General features: G+C 42.8%; 1 protein-coding gene across 1 annotated transcript in view; it reads right to left on the bottom strand.

Annotated features, from left to right (window-relative positions):
• The window catches only part of LOC138961067 (DNA polymerase theta-like), a 49,566-nt gene extending 37,389 nt beyond the window's left edge, over positions 1 to 12,177 (bottom strand). The window contains exons 1-10 of the mRNA XM_070332659.1: positions 11,957 to 12,177; positions 8,755 to 10,051; positions 8,375 to 8,494; positions 7,149 to 7,460; positions 6,196 to 6,292; positions 5,179 to 5,390; positions 4,556 to 4,729; positions 2,668 to 2,814; positions 2,034 to 2,246; positions 1,220 to 1,365 (exon numbers count right to left, since the gene is read on the bottom strand). Coding sequence (XP_070188760.1) covers positions 1,220 to 1,365; positions 2,034 to 2,246; positions 2,668 to 2,814; positions 4,556 to 4,729; positions 5,179 to 5,390; positions 6,196 to 6,292; positions 7,149 to 7,460; positions 8,375 to 8,494; positions 8,755 to 10,051; positions 11,957 to 12,145 — 2,907 coding nt within the window. The 5' untranslated portion in view covers positions 12,146 to 12,177. The remainder of the gene's footprint in view (positions 1 to 1,219; positions 1,366 to 2,033; positions 2,247 to 2,667; positions 2,815 to 4,555; positions 4,730 to 5,178; positions 5,391 to 6,195; positions 6,293 to 7,148; positions 7,461 to 8,374; positions 8,495 to 8,754; positions 10,052 to 11,956) is intronic.
• Positions 12,178 to 15,438: the final 3,261 nt, after the last annotated feature.

The raw sequence follows: 15,438 nt of genomic DNA, 5'->3' as shown, positions 1-15,438 counted from the left end.
CCTCAGGCAGCTATCCGTTAGAAGAACTACCAAGTTTCATTGACTTGCACCCAAAGAGTCAAGAACTGCGATTTTTTTACGAATTAATTTCGTACTCGGACCCGGCTGGTCTTGACCTATTTTTGGATCTAAATTTAGATCAGGTAGATCACCACATCATGCACAAAAAGACACGTCACTTAGCAAACTATGTCAGACGTCATCATGAGTTTGTGTAAAACAAAATGGAGGCCGGAATCACTCAGTTGAATCGAACTCCGACCAAACACCACGTAATAACTAGGTTAATTTATGCACTCGCGTGAACAAGAAACTGTCGAGCTTCACAGATGTCGTCGTTGGGTAGTTTTTGGTTTGTTTTACTACCATAGGAGGATTTTTGAACTGTAAATGCACTCAGCTGCAACAAAAACGCAAAACGAAGGCTGTGAGCTGCACTGTCCCTTTAATCACAACCACCGAAACACTGCAACATTCGCTGACAGTCATTTGCTTTCTTCTGAGAAGAATTGTGTCATATTTCTGACATGGGAACAAGGATATACACAAACAAATCTGAAAATGACCTTTGGTTCAAAAAGTATCACAAAAACAGCTCTGAAATTGTGTCTTGGAGCTCACAACAAAATCTGACTTTAACCACAAGTCTAAGCTTCTCGTGTGTGCTATTCATCTAACACTCACCGTTTTATTTCATGTAATCCGGGAAGAACATATGCCACCTTGAGAGGGCTTGACAACTACATGATCTTGACCGTACAAGACCAAGGGTAAAAGCACCGAAGCTCTTCCTGAAATTAAACTGGGAACAGCCAACCACTTTGGCATGGACTCCTGTATTTTCACTGACTTCTTCAAAATACACCTCCATCTTTGTCATCTCGTTATCTCTCTTGATTAACCATTGTGGCTTACCTCCAGAATGTCCGCCCCGTGATCGGGAGGTCGTGGGTTCGAACCCCGGCCGGGTCATACCTAAGACTTTAAAATTGGCAATTTAGTGGCTGCTCCGCCTGGCGTCTGGCATTATGGGGTTAGTGCTAGGACTGGTTGGTCCGGTGTCAGAATAATGTGACTGGGTGAGACATGAAGCCTGTGCTGCGACTTCTGTCTTGTGTGTGGCGCACGTTATATGTCAAAGCAGCACCGCCCTGATATGGCCCTTCGTGGTCGGCTGGACGTTAAGCAAACAAACAAACAAACAAACAAACAAACAAACCTCCAGAATGGCTCGCTTCATGCTGCGACTGAGTTGAGAGCCGTCCTCGCCGCACTGCAGACAGCTGTGCACTGGGGGGAGGTCTGTCTTGAGCAAGTTCTGCGCCACCTTCTTCTCTCCCTCCTTGCACACTAACACACACTCTCCTGCAACAAACAGCCAGGGCTATTTCATTCCTCTCATTTATTTCACACTTTATCATTTATTGTCCCATTGCTGACAAATTTGGGTTACCTTTTCCCAGTGAAAACCTTGTCGCGCTATCCAGTTGTGTGGTTGTTTAGGTGTAATCAGCCACATATACTTCTGGCAGAAGTACAAAGCTCTTTTGCGTGCCACAGAGGGACACAGGGGTTGGAGATGGATACCATTTTTGATTCATTACATAAAGTTGACCAGTGCCTGTCCTGTAAGCCAAGTCCACTGTTCTAGCTACTACGCTACCAGATCCACATTGGTTGAGATAAGACAGAATTATAATGAAGTGTCTTTGACTTTGAGGAGAAACCTAGTTTTCTCTTTTTCAGTTTTAATGGGTATCTCCAGGTTGTTCAAAGACAGGCAATGCAAACTAGCGCTTGTAATATTGTTCCATGCACACTCCTGCCCCCCTGATGGAAATACTGTATTCAAAAGTGAGAAAACTTATTCTCTACTTTTCCATTTTTCTTTTGCTTTTGCCGCAAGGATCTAACAATGTAATGTCAAATCCTAACTGTGAACACTCCTAAAACGAAAAAATTACAAACACATTACTGCAGTAATGTGAATATTTCTGACTGCATATATCAAAACAAAGTAGCACGGATCTTACCTTCCGTGTCAACCCCCTTCCTTCCAGCTCGACCAGCCATCTGTTTGTAGGAAAGGGTGTCCATAGCACGGCCACCAAACATGGGTGACCTCACGATCACACGTCGGGCAGGTAAGTTGACCCCTGAAGACAAGGTAGACGTGGCTACCAGAATCTTCAGTAGACCTTGTCGGAACGCTCCTTCAACGATGTCACGCTCGTCAAACGTCAGACCTGGAAAGAGATTCTGGCATATCAAGCAAGTTTGTGTCAAATGGCACAGAATCTTCTGTGAGAAAGTTTTAAAATACTGTTGATCACGTTCTCAACTTGCCTCAATTTCATATGTTTAAAATAACATTCAGAAAATCAAGCATAGACAGGAAAGGTTAAATCGTTGGAATGTCTATTTCAGGACAAAAAACAAACAACCACTCACAACTTTGACCTATGGGCCTTTTGTGGACTAACAAAAGACACAACAGACAAAACATAACTGATGCTGTTACTTATTTCAAAATGTGACTGGGATGACTTCAAGATGGTCAAAGCAAAGAGAGAAACAAACCCTATTAACAGCTGCTATAGGGCTAATCTCCCTCATCATCACCACACATATAAAGAAGTAGACATGTGTTTATAACTGCTGCTGTACCTGCGTGGTGGTAAGCCACTCCGTACTGAATGACTTTGCCCAGCATAGGGTCCACACCCACAGCACTGCGTCCCAGTTGTTCCAGGACGTTGCGCAGAGCTCCCTGGTCGATGGGTAGTCGTGTCATCTCTGAGGCCTTCACAAAACCTACAACATAAAACAGTCATACATTGATGGAGAAATACCATGGGCAGCAAGCTCGGCAGTATTTGTTTGTTTGTTTGTTTGCTTAACGCCCAGCCGACCATGAAGGGCCATATCAGGGCGGTGCTGCTTTGACATATAACGTGCGCCACACACAAGACAGAAGTCGCAGCACAGGCTTCATGTCTCACCCAGTCACATTATTCTGACACCGGACCAACCAGTCCTAGCACTAACCCCATAATGTCAGACGCCAGGCGGAGCAGCCACTAAATTGCCAATTTTAAAGTCTTAGGTATGACCCGGCCGGGGTTCGAACCGCTAGGCCAACCATGCCGGTAGCTCGGCAGTATACTTTTTAATAGAACATAGTTTTGCAGAGCCGCCTGCCAATGAACAGTCGAGTCATATCTAATGCCTTTAGAAAGCCTAGAATGTGGGATACACACAAACACATACTGGAGGTAAGCGACAATGATTAATCAGGAGATATAACGAGATGACAAACATTAACACATAACAACAACAACAAATCACAAACCGAGAGAGAAATGTCAAGGTGATTTTCTGCAGCAAGTTTTGTGGTAGAGTTCCTTTAACTCTTTCTACCTCTTCTTATTCTTCTCATTTCCTTACTCACTGTCTGTCAGTGTCAGTCACTTAATTAGTAAGTCAATCTATAACAAGAAGGGCAAAGCCCATACGACTCACATGCTTGACCTTGACCTTTACATGACCTTGACCTTCAGGGTCAAGGTCAAATAACTAAACCTAGCAATGACATCATACACTAAGAACTGCTTTACACATTTTTCCTACCAAAATATATGTGACCTTGACCCAAGGTCAAGGTCATCCAAGGTCATGCAACACAAAGCTGTTAATTCAAGACATAGGAAGTACAATGGTGCTTATTGGCTCTTTCTACCATGAGATATGGTCACTTTTAGTGGTTCACTACCTTATTTTGGTCACATTTCATAAGGGTCAAAGTGACCTTGACCTTGATCATATGTGACCAAATGTGTCTCATGATGAAAGCATAACATGTGCCCCACATAATTTTTAAGTTTGAAACAGTTATCTTCCATAGTTCAGGGTCAAGGTCACTTCAAAATATGTATACAATCCAACTTTGAAGAGCTCCTGTGACCTTGACCTTGAAGCAAGGTAAACCAAACTGGTATCAAAAGATGGGGCTTACTTTGCCCTATATATCATATATAGGTGAGGTATTGAATCTCAAAAACTTCAGAAAAAATGGGAAAAATGTGAAAAATAGCTGTTTTTTAGGCAACATTTATGGCCCCTGCGACCTTGACCTTGAAGCAAGGTCAAGATGCTATGTATGTTTTTTGGGGCCTTGTCATCATACACCATCTTGCCAAATTTGGTACTGATAGACTGAATAGTGTCCAAGAAATATCCAACGTTAAAGTTTTCCGGACGGACGTCCGGACGTCCGGACGGACGACTCGGGTGAGTACATAGACTCACTTTTGCTTCGCATGTGAGTCAAAAAGTATAAATCAATCCAACAAGCCAGTCTTTAATGATTCCTTCATGTGGAAAACAAATCACTCTGCAATAATTCCTTCAAATTAATCGATCTACCAGATAGCAAAACTCTCCCGCACAAGGTATCTCTGTTTTGACTGCTCCCATTCCTTCCGCTTTCGTTTGTTTGCTTTGTTGTGGGTGCTTGTTTTGTTTGTAGCCTCCTGTGAAAGAAATGATGACTCACCAGTTTCTCCTGTGTAAGCTGCCAGAGCTGCAGGGTTCTTCATCATGCCATACAACTCCCTGGCAATCTTCTCCGCCATTTTCTCACACCACACTTTGGTCGGGCAGAAGATCAAGACAGCATGGCCGTCCAGTATGGTCTCCAGGCACAGTGGAATGATGTGATCCTCATCACCTTTAAATGAGAAATGAATGCTGAAATCGTTTGTAAGCAGCTCAGTTCAGTGCGATATGCTAACTTCACAAGAAAAATGTATGACAAAATGTAGAAGACCTCTGATGACAAGTTGTGAAACAAAACTGTTCAAAGGAAAGGATCAAAGCTGTTTCAAAGTTCATTATGTTACTTTCCTTATCATTCCTGCTGTCTTGTTGTTTCTCAGTGGAGTATTTTCTCTCACTTTTCCTGGCAAATGAGTGTGTGCGTGCAATGTGTCAAAATCTGTCCCTGCATGAAAGCAGGAACAAATAAACTGACTCCAAAGAAAGAGGCAGGGGTCCAGAGGCCGCCCAGGTTTGGGCATTTTAAAGGTGATTTTGTGGCCTCTCCTCGCTGGTAAAGGCCAAAAAAACATCACTTTCCGGATTTCCGTCCATGTGAAAGTGGGAATCCCGATACCATACCTTGAAAAGTAGCCTTGACCTCAATGTCCCTGACCTTGGTCATGGCCTGGTCGTAGATGGTGGTGCCGACCTTGATGTGCTCGGTGAGTGGGACGGGGCGAAAGTCGGTGTGGAACAGGTTGGCGTCTAACCATGTAGCCAGAAGATCAAGGTTGGGAAGGGTGGCGCTCATGCCGATCACTTGAATTGGATGCTTACTTGTCTCTTTTGATCTGGAAGTTAAGATGAGTTCAATTTTCAGCTGGACATTCACTTACCAAGTGATGCTCATGAGAATATGAACTAAAAGGAATGATTGAAAATATCTACATAATTAAACAGAAGAAAAATCACCAACAAGACAATCCCATTCCCATTCAGGAAGGGAAAAAAAAAAAGAAAAAAAATTGACAAAGAACTACAAAGTAAAATAACCTAGCAAATAAAAAGAGAGACATAACTGCATTCAGAATCATTATGCTCAAAATACTGTCCCAGCAAAACCTACAACTGACTCCGAAGCACAAAAAAGACAGCACAGTTTTGATACAGCTTGTCTTGCCTCCAGAGATGTGCTTGTCAAATCAGAAATAATTTCAAGATGAATCTTCTTCTTCTTCTTCTTCGTTCATGGGCTTAGACTCCCACGTTCACTCATGTTTTACGCACAAGTGGAGTTGTACGTGTATGACCGTTTTTACCCCGCCATTCAGGCAGCATACGCCGATTTCGAGGGAGGTATGCTGGGTATTTTCGTGTTTCTATAACCCACCGAACTCTGACATGGATTACAGGATCTTTTCCGTGCGCACTTGGTCTTGTGATTGGGTGTACACACGAAGGGGGTTAAGTCACTGGCAGGTCTGCACATAAGTTGACCTGGGAGATCGGAAAAATCTCCACTCTGAACCCACCAGGCGGCAGCGACCGGGATTCGAACTCAAGACCTCCCGATTAGGAGGCCGACGTCTTACCACCACGCCACTGCGCCCGTCTCAAGATGAATCAAGTCAACACAGAAGTCTGCCAGATACACACCTGCGCGCCATGTAGCAAATTTTGGTCAGCAAGAGTTCCAGCAGGTACCCCCTGTTTGAGTCGCCCACCATGTGCAGCTCGTCAATGACCACAACACCTGCAAATAGTCAATCTACTTTTAAAGGTATGACTGACCACAGAATCATATGACTTATTACACTCAATTTTCCTTCAGTCTTAAACGGCTATTTTCATTGACTGAATTTGTTCTATACTAAATGCTCCAACCAAATCAAACTATCTGACAGTTTTACAGAATCATTACAAATGCAGGGCAAACGTTTTATTCGGGCCAGAAAGTGTTGATGCATGAAACTCCAAAATGACTTGTCAGTCTGGCTATTGGTTACGGTTGAATAGACTGGCTCATTGAGTTTAAAAATGACCCATTGATTTATGATAAATTAACCAGGCTACCTTTGAGCTATATTTGGCCTTATCCGCTCATGTATGTTTTTGTTTGTTTTGTTTTTGACAAAACAACAAAATTGGAACTATTAACCTATACACATGTATTCCTCTGGACTTTTAATTTCCTGTAGTTTGCTTGTCCTGAATAATCACTGTAAACCCACCTAACAGGTCAATTCTATTCTCCTCCATAAGCCTGTTCACCAAGCTGTTGCCTTTCTATATGGTACACACGTGTATGTTGTTTTCTCACAAAACAATACATTTGGATCTACTTCCTTATACACCCTCTGGATGTTTAATTTCTAGTAGTTTGGTTGGCCTGAATTTAGAATAACAACTGTAAACCTTATTAACTCCTCAATTCTATTCTCCTCCATGAGCCTGTTCACTAGGCCGTTGCCTTTCTTAAAGGTACACACGAGTATGTGTTTGTTTATTTACAAAATAATAAATTTGGATATATATGTAGTAACTTCTACACATCTGTGCATCTGAACATGTAATTTCACTTTTGGCCTGAATAATTAATGTCAACCTACCTAACTCATCAATTCTATTCTCCTCCATGAGCCTGTTGACCAGGCCGTTGCCTTTCTCAATGGTACACACGGCGACATCTAGACTGTGAAACCCTCCCGCAGGGCTGTGACTCCCCATGAAGCCTCCCACACGCACTCCCGCATCTTGGTACAGGCGCTGGAGCGAGATCATCTTTTCTCGCGTGACGGAGACAAAGGGGAGGATGAAGAGAGCTTTGCGACGCGTTTCTAGCACTCTCTTCAGCATGAGGAGTTCCGCCACCATGGTCTTGCCGGCGCTTGTGGGCGCTGAGTAGACCAGGTTGCCACCACCTGTAACAGTCCGCATATTGTTTATTCACCAACAGTCTTATACTATAACAACGCACAAAACTTAGCCATCACACCAGGGCTGAGGTGCATGAGAAAGTTACCAACCGGGTGGGAGCCAGCGGCGGTATTGGATTGGTTGAAATTGAGGTTTGTTGTGATTTCAAGGAATCAGACCCTGCTGTTTGTTCTCAGTCTTTTGTTAGGCACCCATTTTCGCTTGGTGCACCTCGGTCCACCACAACTGTCTCAGGAGATAACTTTTTTCTTTTTTTATCAGATGATATCTTACACAAATTAATAATACATGTACAAACTATAAGCATCGTCCAAAGGATAGATGCAGACTTTGATTATGGTGCAAATGAAATCGACAAATTCCAGCCCTTGTCATTGGAAACAGTTGCAAAACACTTGACAAAGAGCTGAACAATTGTTCGTTGACGTTCTGTTTCATCACACAGCCCTGAAAGTCCAACAAATGGTGTACTCCTCTTTGGCTAGTGATTCTGAAAATGTACTAGCCAGAGTCAGAGAGCAAACGTTACTAGCTAAACCAACAATTTGTTTCAGCAACTTTACTTGCATTTGGCGAGAAGATGAACATTTCTACTCGCCAGATACATGTTTCTACTTGCCATGGCGAATAAAATACTCGCCACTTTCTGGCCTGATTCCAGCTGCTTCACCTAAAGAGTGCACCAAGAAAGTGAAACTGAGAGGGACTTAACTTATATTCTCTGTAAATTGAACAGTCAGAATCTGACATGGTAGCTCTGCGTCAACTCTCAGGATGTGAAAGAACTTCAGGATGAAAATTCATCTCCATAATTATTATAAAGCTACAGTACATGCTCTCGTTATGTGTCTTACACTCAGCAGTAAAGACACAAAAGTAGTTACTTCACCAAACTTACTCAGCACTTTCCCAGTGGTAAGACACTGAGCCTGCCATGGAAACATGGCTGTGATTCCCTGACTGTGGTACGCTTCCAGAACAGGTCCTGGCAGTCCCCATGACGACAAGGAAAGACTTTCTGTAACAGCAAAAAAGACATTCTCAGATAAACACCTTTTAAATTGTCATTATAACAAAAAGTATTTGATTCTGAAAGTGACATCCAGAATTCAGAGGTTATGAATTATCACTTTAAATTCAAATTCAAATTTGATAAATGATGTGTTTCTTTCATGGGAGACAGGGAACGAAGAGAAAATCAGTTCTGTTACAGGTAAAGGGGCTGAGAGGCCAATGACAATTAATTCAGGAAAGCAAGCAAGCTCGTCAAAAACATACCTGCATTCTGGCTCCCAATGCTATCTGATACTTGATCACAGTCTGTTGGTGGTACTTGAACACTGTTGATGTGTGCAGCACAGTTTGTGTCACTGCTTGGTGTTACTCTGCTGACACTGGATTCTCTAAGCCTGTGGTGAGAATCTGCTGATAGCTTGCTGATTGCTTTGTCATCTGTGCTGCCTCCAATCTCTTGTGGAGATTTGGACAATGTAGCTGATGAAAAAGGCGCGTTCTTTGATGCTGCAGAGGAGGATGGTTTTTGTGATAAAGCTGCCAAAACCACAAGCCCTGTTGAAGAGTTTCTGTGTGCCCCAATACCAGATGAAGCAGAGACATCTTTCTCGTGCTCTCCACCACCTCTTCTGCTACCCGTTATCTGAGTAAATCCATCACAAGTTTTCTCCAAAGTTTTCTTTTCACATTGCACAGCAGACACATACTTGGGACGAGGTTTCTGTCTAGGAGAGCTCTTGTGTGCAAGGTTAGGCGCATGCGTACGATTTTCTTTGCTCGAGTTCTCTTGTAGACTAGAATCTACACTCATACTCACAGTCACAGTGTCAGAAGACACATTCTTGTGTGGTCCTTTGATTTCTGACTGATTAGAGGGTTTCCTTGTGTTCTCGCTAGCAGCAGTGTTACCACCACCACTTTGCAAGCTGGCTGGTTTGGTGACAGGCAAAACAGGTGAGACATCTGTCTCAATCTCAACTTCGTCTTCCCTCTCCTTAACTTGATGACTTGTAGTTGTATTGTCATATCTGTTTGCTAGCCTAGATTTACAAGAAGAAGATGATGCAGCATGTATGTGATGTTTGGGCTGTTTATGGTTACCTGGTGCATGCAGTTCAGGGCTGGGGGAGGCAGGGCATAGAAGTTTGCTTTTGTGCACTGGTGCACTAGTGTGAGGTACTTTGTTATGCCCAGACTTGCCCCTTTCTTCAATCACGCTCTTCCTCTTCTTGTCTCGAGGGCTGTGTGTTGGAGTGAAAGACTCATTAAATAATGAGTCACCAAAAAGGCTTGGCTTACTGACACCAGATTTTTTTCTACTACGGGAGTTTTTCCGTTTCACAGGGTTAGCGACATCCCGGTGCACTGGTTTGGTGGGGGTCTTTGAAAAAGCTTGCTGGTTTGGAAAGAAAGTTGTTGTGTGAGTTTTGCTGGTTGACTCATAAGCTGCCGCTTCCAAACTGTCGACAGCGTTGATGATGTCTGCATCCAAGTCAAGAGCGAATGAGGAGGAGATGGAACAGTCTGGAACAGCTGAGCTGCTCGCACAGGATAGCTTGGTCTGTCAAGGAGAAAAAAAAATTCATACATGTGACTTGACTTACTTATTCCTGTAGACTCTCTGTGGAGCATAGGGCCGCAACAACTCCTCGTCAACGCACCCGGTTCTGGGCAGCTCCTTTCATACATGTATATTTATCCAAATATATTGTCTATTTTGTGCTGTTAATTTTCCAACAATACAAATAGTTGAAACTTTTTTGTCCCCCTCTTTTCTTCTAGGACTTAAAAAAAAAAAGTAATTTGCTTGTCCTGACGCTTCTTCCTTGTCCCAGTATGCTCCCACACCGCCCCGTTCCAGTACTCACTGCTCTCACACCGCCCCGTTCCAGTACTCACTGCTCCCACACCGCCCCGTTCCAGTACTCACTGCTCCCACACCGCCCCGTTCCAGTACTCACTGCTCCCACACCGCCCCGTTCCAGTACTCACTGCTCCCACACCGCCCCGTTCCAGTACTCACTGCTCCCACACCGCCCCGTTCCAGTACTCACTGCTCCCACACCGCCCCGTTCCAGTACTCACTGCTCCCACACCGCCCCGTTCCAGTACTCACTGCTCCCACACCGCCCCGTTCCAGTACTCACTGCTCCCACACCGCCCCGTTCCAGTACTCACTGCTCCCACACCGCCCCGTTCCAGTACTCACTGCTCCATCCACATCTGAATTTCATTCCGCTGTCAGACCTGTCGATTTTACAGACAGTCCAGGGAGGGATATCAGCTAGGCCGATGCGGCGGGCTACTCTCTGAAGATGACACTGCACTGCTGCCGAGTCACTTTGAAGGTGTTCAGTAGTGGTCCTGTTCCGAGCCAACGGACGCAGGCCGCTACACACACGACATTGACTGTAAAGTCGGGGAGCCAGACTGAGTGAGCGTCCCCTCCAGAGATCAGACCGCCACTACGTCCTTCCGTCGACTCCACGGAGCATCACACATTGAAGACCGACAGCAGAACGACTATTCTTGGAAGGATGTAACAGGAACACTGAGGCCAAGGTCACCATGAAAGCTCTGGGCATGAAGGGCCACAAAAACCCAGACAATTTTCATTTTTTGGAGGATAAATGATTAGAAATAGAATGGTGATTACAGTTTGAGAATGAGACTTCTGACGTCAACCAGCGCGAGAACTGCTGCACTTGCGATGTTTGCCAGGATAGCACGATTTGGGCACCCTCAAAGTCGCAATCGTGAAGTGATTGACACGTACTTGGCTGTGTGATCCCAGCCTTCCCATACTTCCACTCTGGGTAGGAGCCGGCCGAAGCCCAAAAAACCCACTTGCCCGAATGCCCCTGATGGGATTCAAACCCACGACCTCCCAGCCCGCATCCCAATGCGCTAACCACTGCGCTATGGGGGATGGTTGAAACATTTGTTAATAACAAACAATAAATCATTTTAATTTAAACTGTAATGTAATAAAAGTTCAAAAGGCTATCTGTGAAAGTATAGCTTTGTGGAAATTAATTACGTCACAGCGGAAAGGGTCGACATTTCGAGGTTCACTCAGTCAGTTAGTTGATAAAGCCTTTCAAGATTAGTCAATATATTAACTTGAAATAACATTTAACTCATTGACATTGTCTCCCAGGTACGGATATATCTGTACCCACTCATATGGCTCTAAAAATTCTGACCCGGTACAGATATATATATATCCGCTCAGACTGTTACTGTTAGCTTCAGTCGCTTCCTGTAAAGTCCATCTAACGCCTGCATTCCAGAGGCAGCGTGTTGATACACAGTTACTACACTGTTACTAGTACAATTCTGAGTGACCTGCTGTAGCACAGCTGGTCTCAGCTAAAAATAACTTGGTCAACATAGGTGGGGTAGAAAGTGTTAAGGTAAACAAACACTTCTTTATCACTAGTTAGTTAGCCAGTTAGTGAGTTACCTGCACTGTTTCGTTTCCTGAAGCTTGGACTGCAGAATTTGCCACTCTACTTGAAGATGTGATGGCAACTCTGCCAAGTCTCTTGGTGCCAGTATTCGCCAGCTTCACGCCAGAGTCGCTGGCTACCCTGGACATTCCTATCCCAACGCATGGTTTCTTCTGCTTCCATGTTTCGGACAGCTTTTTCATCTCGCCTGCAGCAGTTTACCAAAGTTAGGCCTTCTTAGTTTTTAGACATTCCATTCATAGCGAATTATTCCGATTTTCAAGTTTTTCACAGCTTTTTTTCATGCAATAATAAATATGTGGGTTAAACGTGATGGTCAAAACAAAAGGTTCATTTTTTCTGCACTGATTTGAAACAGCCGCTTTTCTAGTGGGCTGCCATCTTGGAGCGGAAAGCTAGCTAACATTTGTGCTATATAGGAATTTCCACATTATACTTTCATCGTTCAAAAATATAACTTTAATTATCTATCGAAAGCTCAAATAGTACTTGCAATAGAGATTTGAGCACAATTTTACACTTTTGTTTATCATTGCTTTCATCATTGAATATTCTTACTTGGTAGTACTTTGGCCGTGGCGAGAGAACCAACGAGTCGGTTACGGAGCCACAAGGCCCAAAAACCGACGAGTCGGTTACGGAGCCACGAGGGTGGAGAACCGGCGAGTCGGTTACGGAGCACCCAGGGTTGAGAACCGGTTGCTCTCTGCTCTCAACAAGCCAGAAATAGTCTGCAAACTCTCAAAATAAAGCCCCCCCCAAAAAAAACCAAAAAAACAAATTAAAGAACAATAAGGCCGGAGTGATAGCTCCTTAACGACTCGTCGGTTCTCGAGACTCCTCGCAAACTGAAATAAAAAGTAAACAGGGGATGCAAGAACCGAAGAACTACCAGCTGAATTAATACATCAGCCAGATAAGATTTCGTTATTGTTTGTCTGTGCGCTTAAAAGACCGTTGGGTCGATATATTTGTGAATGTATTGTTTTGTCAACAACAAACGTTCTTGGTTTTTATATTTAGTCAAGTTTTGACTAAATATTTTAACATCGAGGGGGAATCGAAACGAGGGTCGTGGTGTATGTGCGTCTGTCTGTCTGTCTGTGTGTGTGTGTGTGTAGAGCGATTCAGACTAAACTACTGGACCGATCTTTATGAAATTTGACATGAGAGTTCCTGGGTATGAAATCCCCGAACATTTTTTTTCATTTTTTTGATAAATGTCTTTGATGACGTCATATCCGGCTTTTCGTGAAAGTTGAGGCGGCACTGTCACGCCCTCATTTTTCAACCAAATTGGTTCAAATTTTGGTCAAGTAATCTTCGACGAAGCCCGGGGTTCGGTATTGCATTTCAGCTTGGTGGCTTAAAAATTAATTAATGACTTTGGTCATTAAAAATCGGAAAATTGTAAAAAAAAATAAAAATTTATAAAACGATCCAAATTTACGTTTATCTGATTCTCCATCATTTGCTGATTCCAAAAACATATAAATATGTTATATTCGGATTAAAAACAAGCTCTGAAAATTAAATATATAAAAATTATTATCAAAATTAAATTGTCCAAATCAATTTAAAAACACTTTCATCTTATTCCTTGTTGGTTCCTGATTCCAAAAACATATAGATATGATATGTTTGGATTAAAAACACGCTCAGAAAGTTAAAACAAAGAGAGGTACAGAAAAGCGTGCTATCCTTCTTAGCGCAACTACTACCCCGCTCTTCTTGTCAATTTCACTGCCTTTGCCATGAGCGGTGGCCTGACGATGCTACGAGTAAAATGGCATTGCGTTCAGTTTCATTCTGTGAGTTCCACAGCTACTTGACTAAATATTGTATTTTCGCCTTACGCGACTTGTTACATTTAGTCAAGTTTTGACTAAATGTTTTAACGTAGAGGGGGGAATCGAGACGAGGGTCGTGGTGTATGTGCGTGTGTGTGTGTGTGTGTGTCTGTCTGTCTGTGTGTGTGTGTAGAGCGATTCAGACTAAACTACTGGACCGATCTTTATGAAATTTGACATGAGAGTTCCTGGGTATGAAATCCCCGAACGTTTTTTTCATTTTTTTGATAAATGTCTTTGATGACGTCATATCCGGCTTTTAAGTTGAGGCGGCACTGTCACGCCCTCATTTTTCAACCAAATTGGTTGAAATTTTGGTCGGGTAATGTTCGACAAAGCCCGGACTTTGGTATTGCATTTCAGCGTGGTGGCTTAAAAATTAATTAATGACTTTGGTCATTAAAAATCTGAAAATTGTAAAAAAAAATATGTTTTTTATAAAACGATCCAAATTTACGTTCATCTTATTCTCCATCATTTGCTGATTCCAAAAACATATAAATATGTTATATTCGGATTAAAAACAAGCTCTGAAAATTAAATATATAAAAATTATTATCAAAATAAAATTTTCCAAATCAATTTAAAAACACTTTCATCTTATTCCTTGTCGGTTCCTGATTCCAAAAACATATAGATATGATATGTTTGGATTAAAAACACGCTCAGAAAGTTAAAACGAAGAGAGGTACAGAAAAGCGTGCTATCCTTCCCAGCGCAACTACTACCCCGCTCTTCTTGTCAATTTCACTGCCTATGCCGTGAGCGGTGGACTGACGATGCTACGAGTGAGTATACGGTCTTGCTGCGTTGCATTGCGTTCAGTTTCATTCTGTGAGTTCGACAGCTACTTGACTAAATGTTGTATTTTCGCCTTACGCGACTTGTTTTCACTTTTGGCAGCGTTCACTCTAAATTTGCCGCCTAAAACGGACTCGTTTCTGTCCACAGCCAAAGCTTTCATAACACAAAAATGGCTATATATGACAGCTAAGACAGTATTTGTTACATTTTAACAGTGTGTACCACGAGTTTCTACTGCAAACAAAAAATAATAGCAAAACCTCAAAGTATGTGTGAGTCCCCTAATCAACAAATCGAAGAAAATAACAAGTCGCGTAAGGCGAAATTACTTAAGGTTTCCGATTGTCCGTATGTTCATGGAAACCTTCGGGTTTGCATACTACAGTTTTTATAGGGCTAAGAAATTAGCCCTAACATTTTCAATCCTGTTTGATTGCACTTCGCCTCCCGAGGTGATCGTAGTGTTTCGGCACTCGGTTACACTGGTAAAATTAAGAAGTGACATAATTTATGGACGAAAAGCATGTCAGTTTCTTGCATGTGAAGAAAATTGGTGGTAACATTTAATAGATTTCACCCCCAAATTCGAATTCTTCGAAAACGTGTACTGAGTGGTTACGTCCCTTGAGTAAGAAGGAAAACATTTTAGGATGAATCAAATTTCTAAGTTCAATAAAACAAATTGGTTGGACAAATTTGGCCACATGAATGTAAGGTACACAAGGTCGCTCATCAGTACTATCGAAGGGTGTTTTTTTGTTCAGTGTAGAGTTTATACTAGATCAACAAGGCCGAGAAGCCGTGCACCCCAAGTACATCGC

Source organism: Littorina saxatilis, linkage group LG3 (assembly GCF_037325665.1).
Source record: "Littorina saxatilis isolate snail1 linkage group LG3, US_GU_Lsax_2.0, whole genome shotgun sequence".
Taxonomy (NCBI): Eukaryota; Metazoa; Mollusca; class Gastropoda; order Littorinimorpha; family Littorinidae; genus Littorina; species Littorina saxatilis.
Note: the sequence above shows the minus strand (reverse complement) of the source record. Positions and strands in the feature narration are given on the sequence as shown.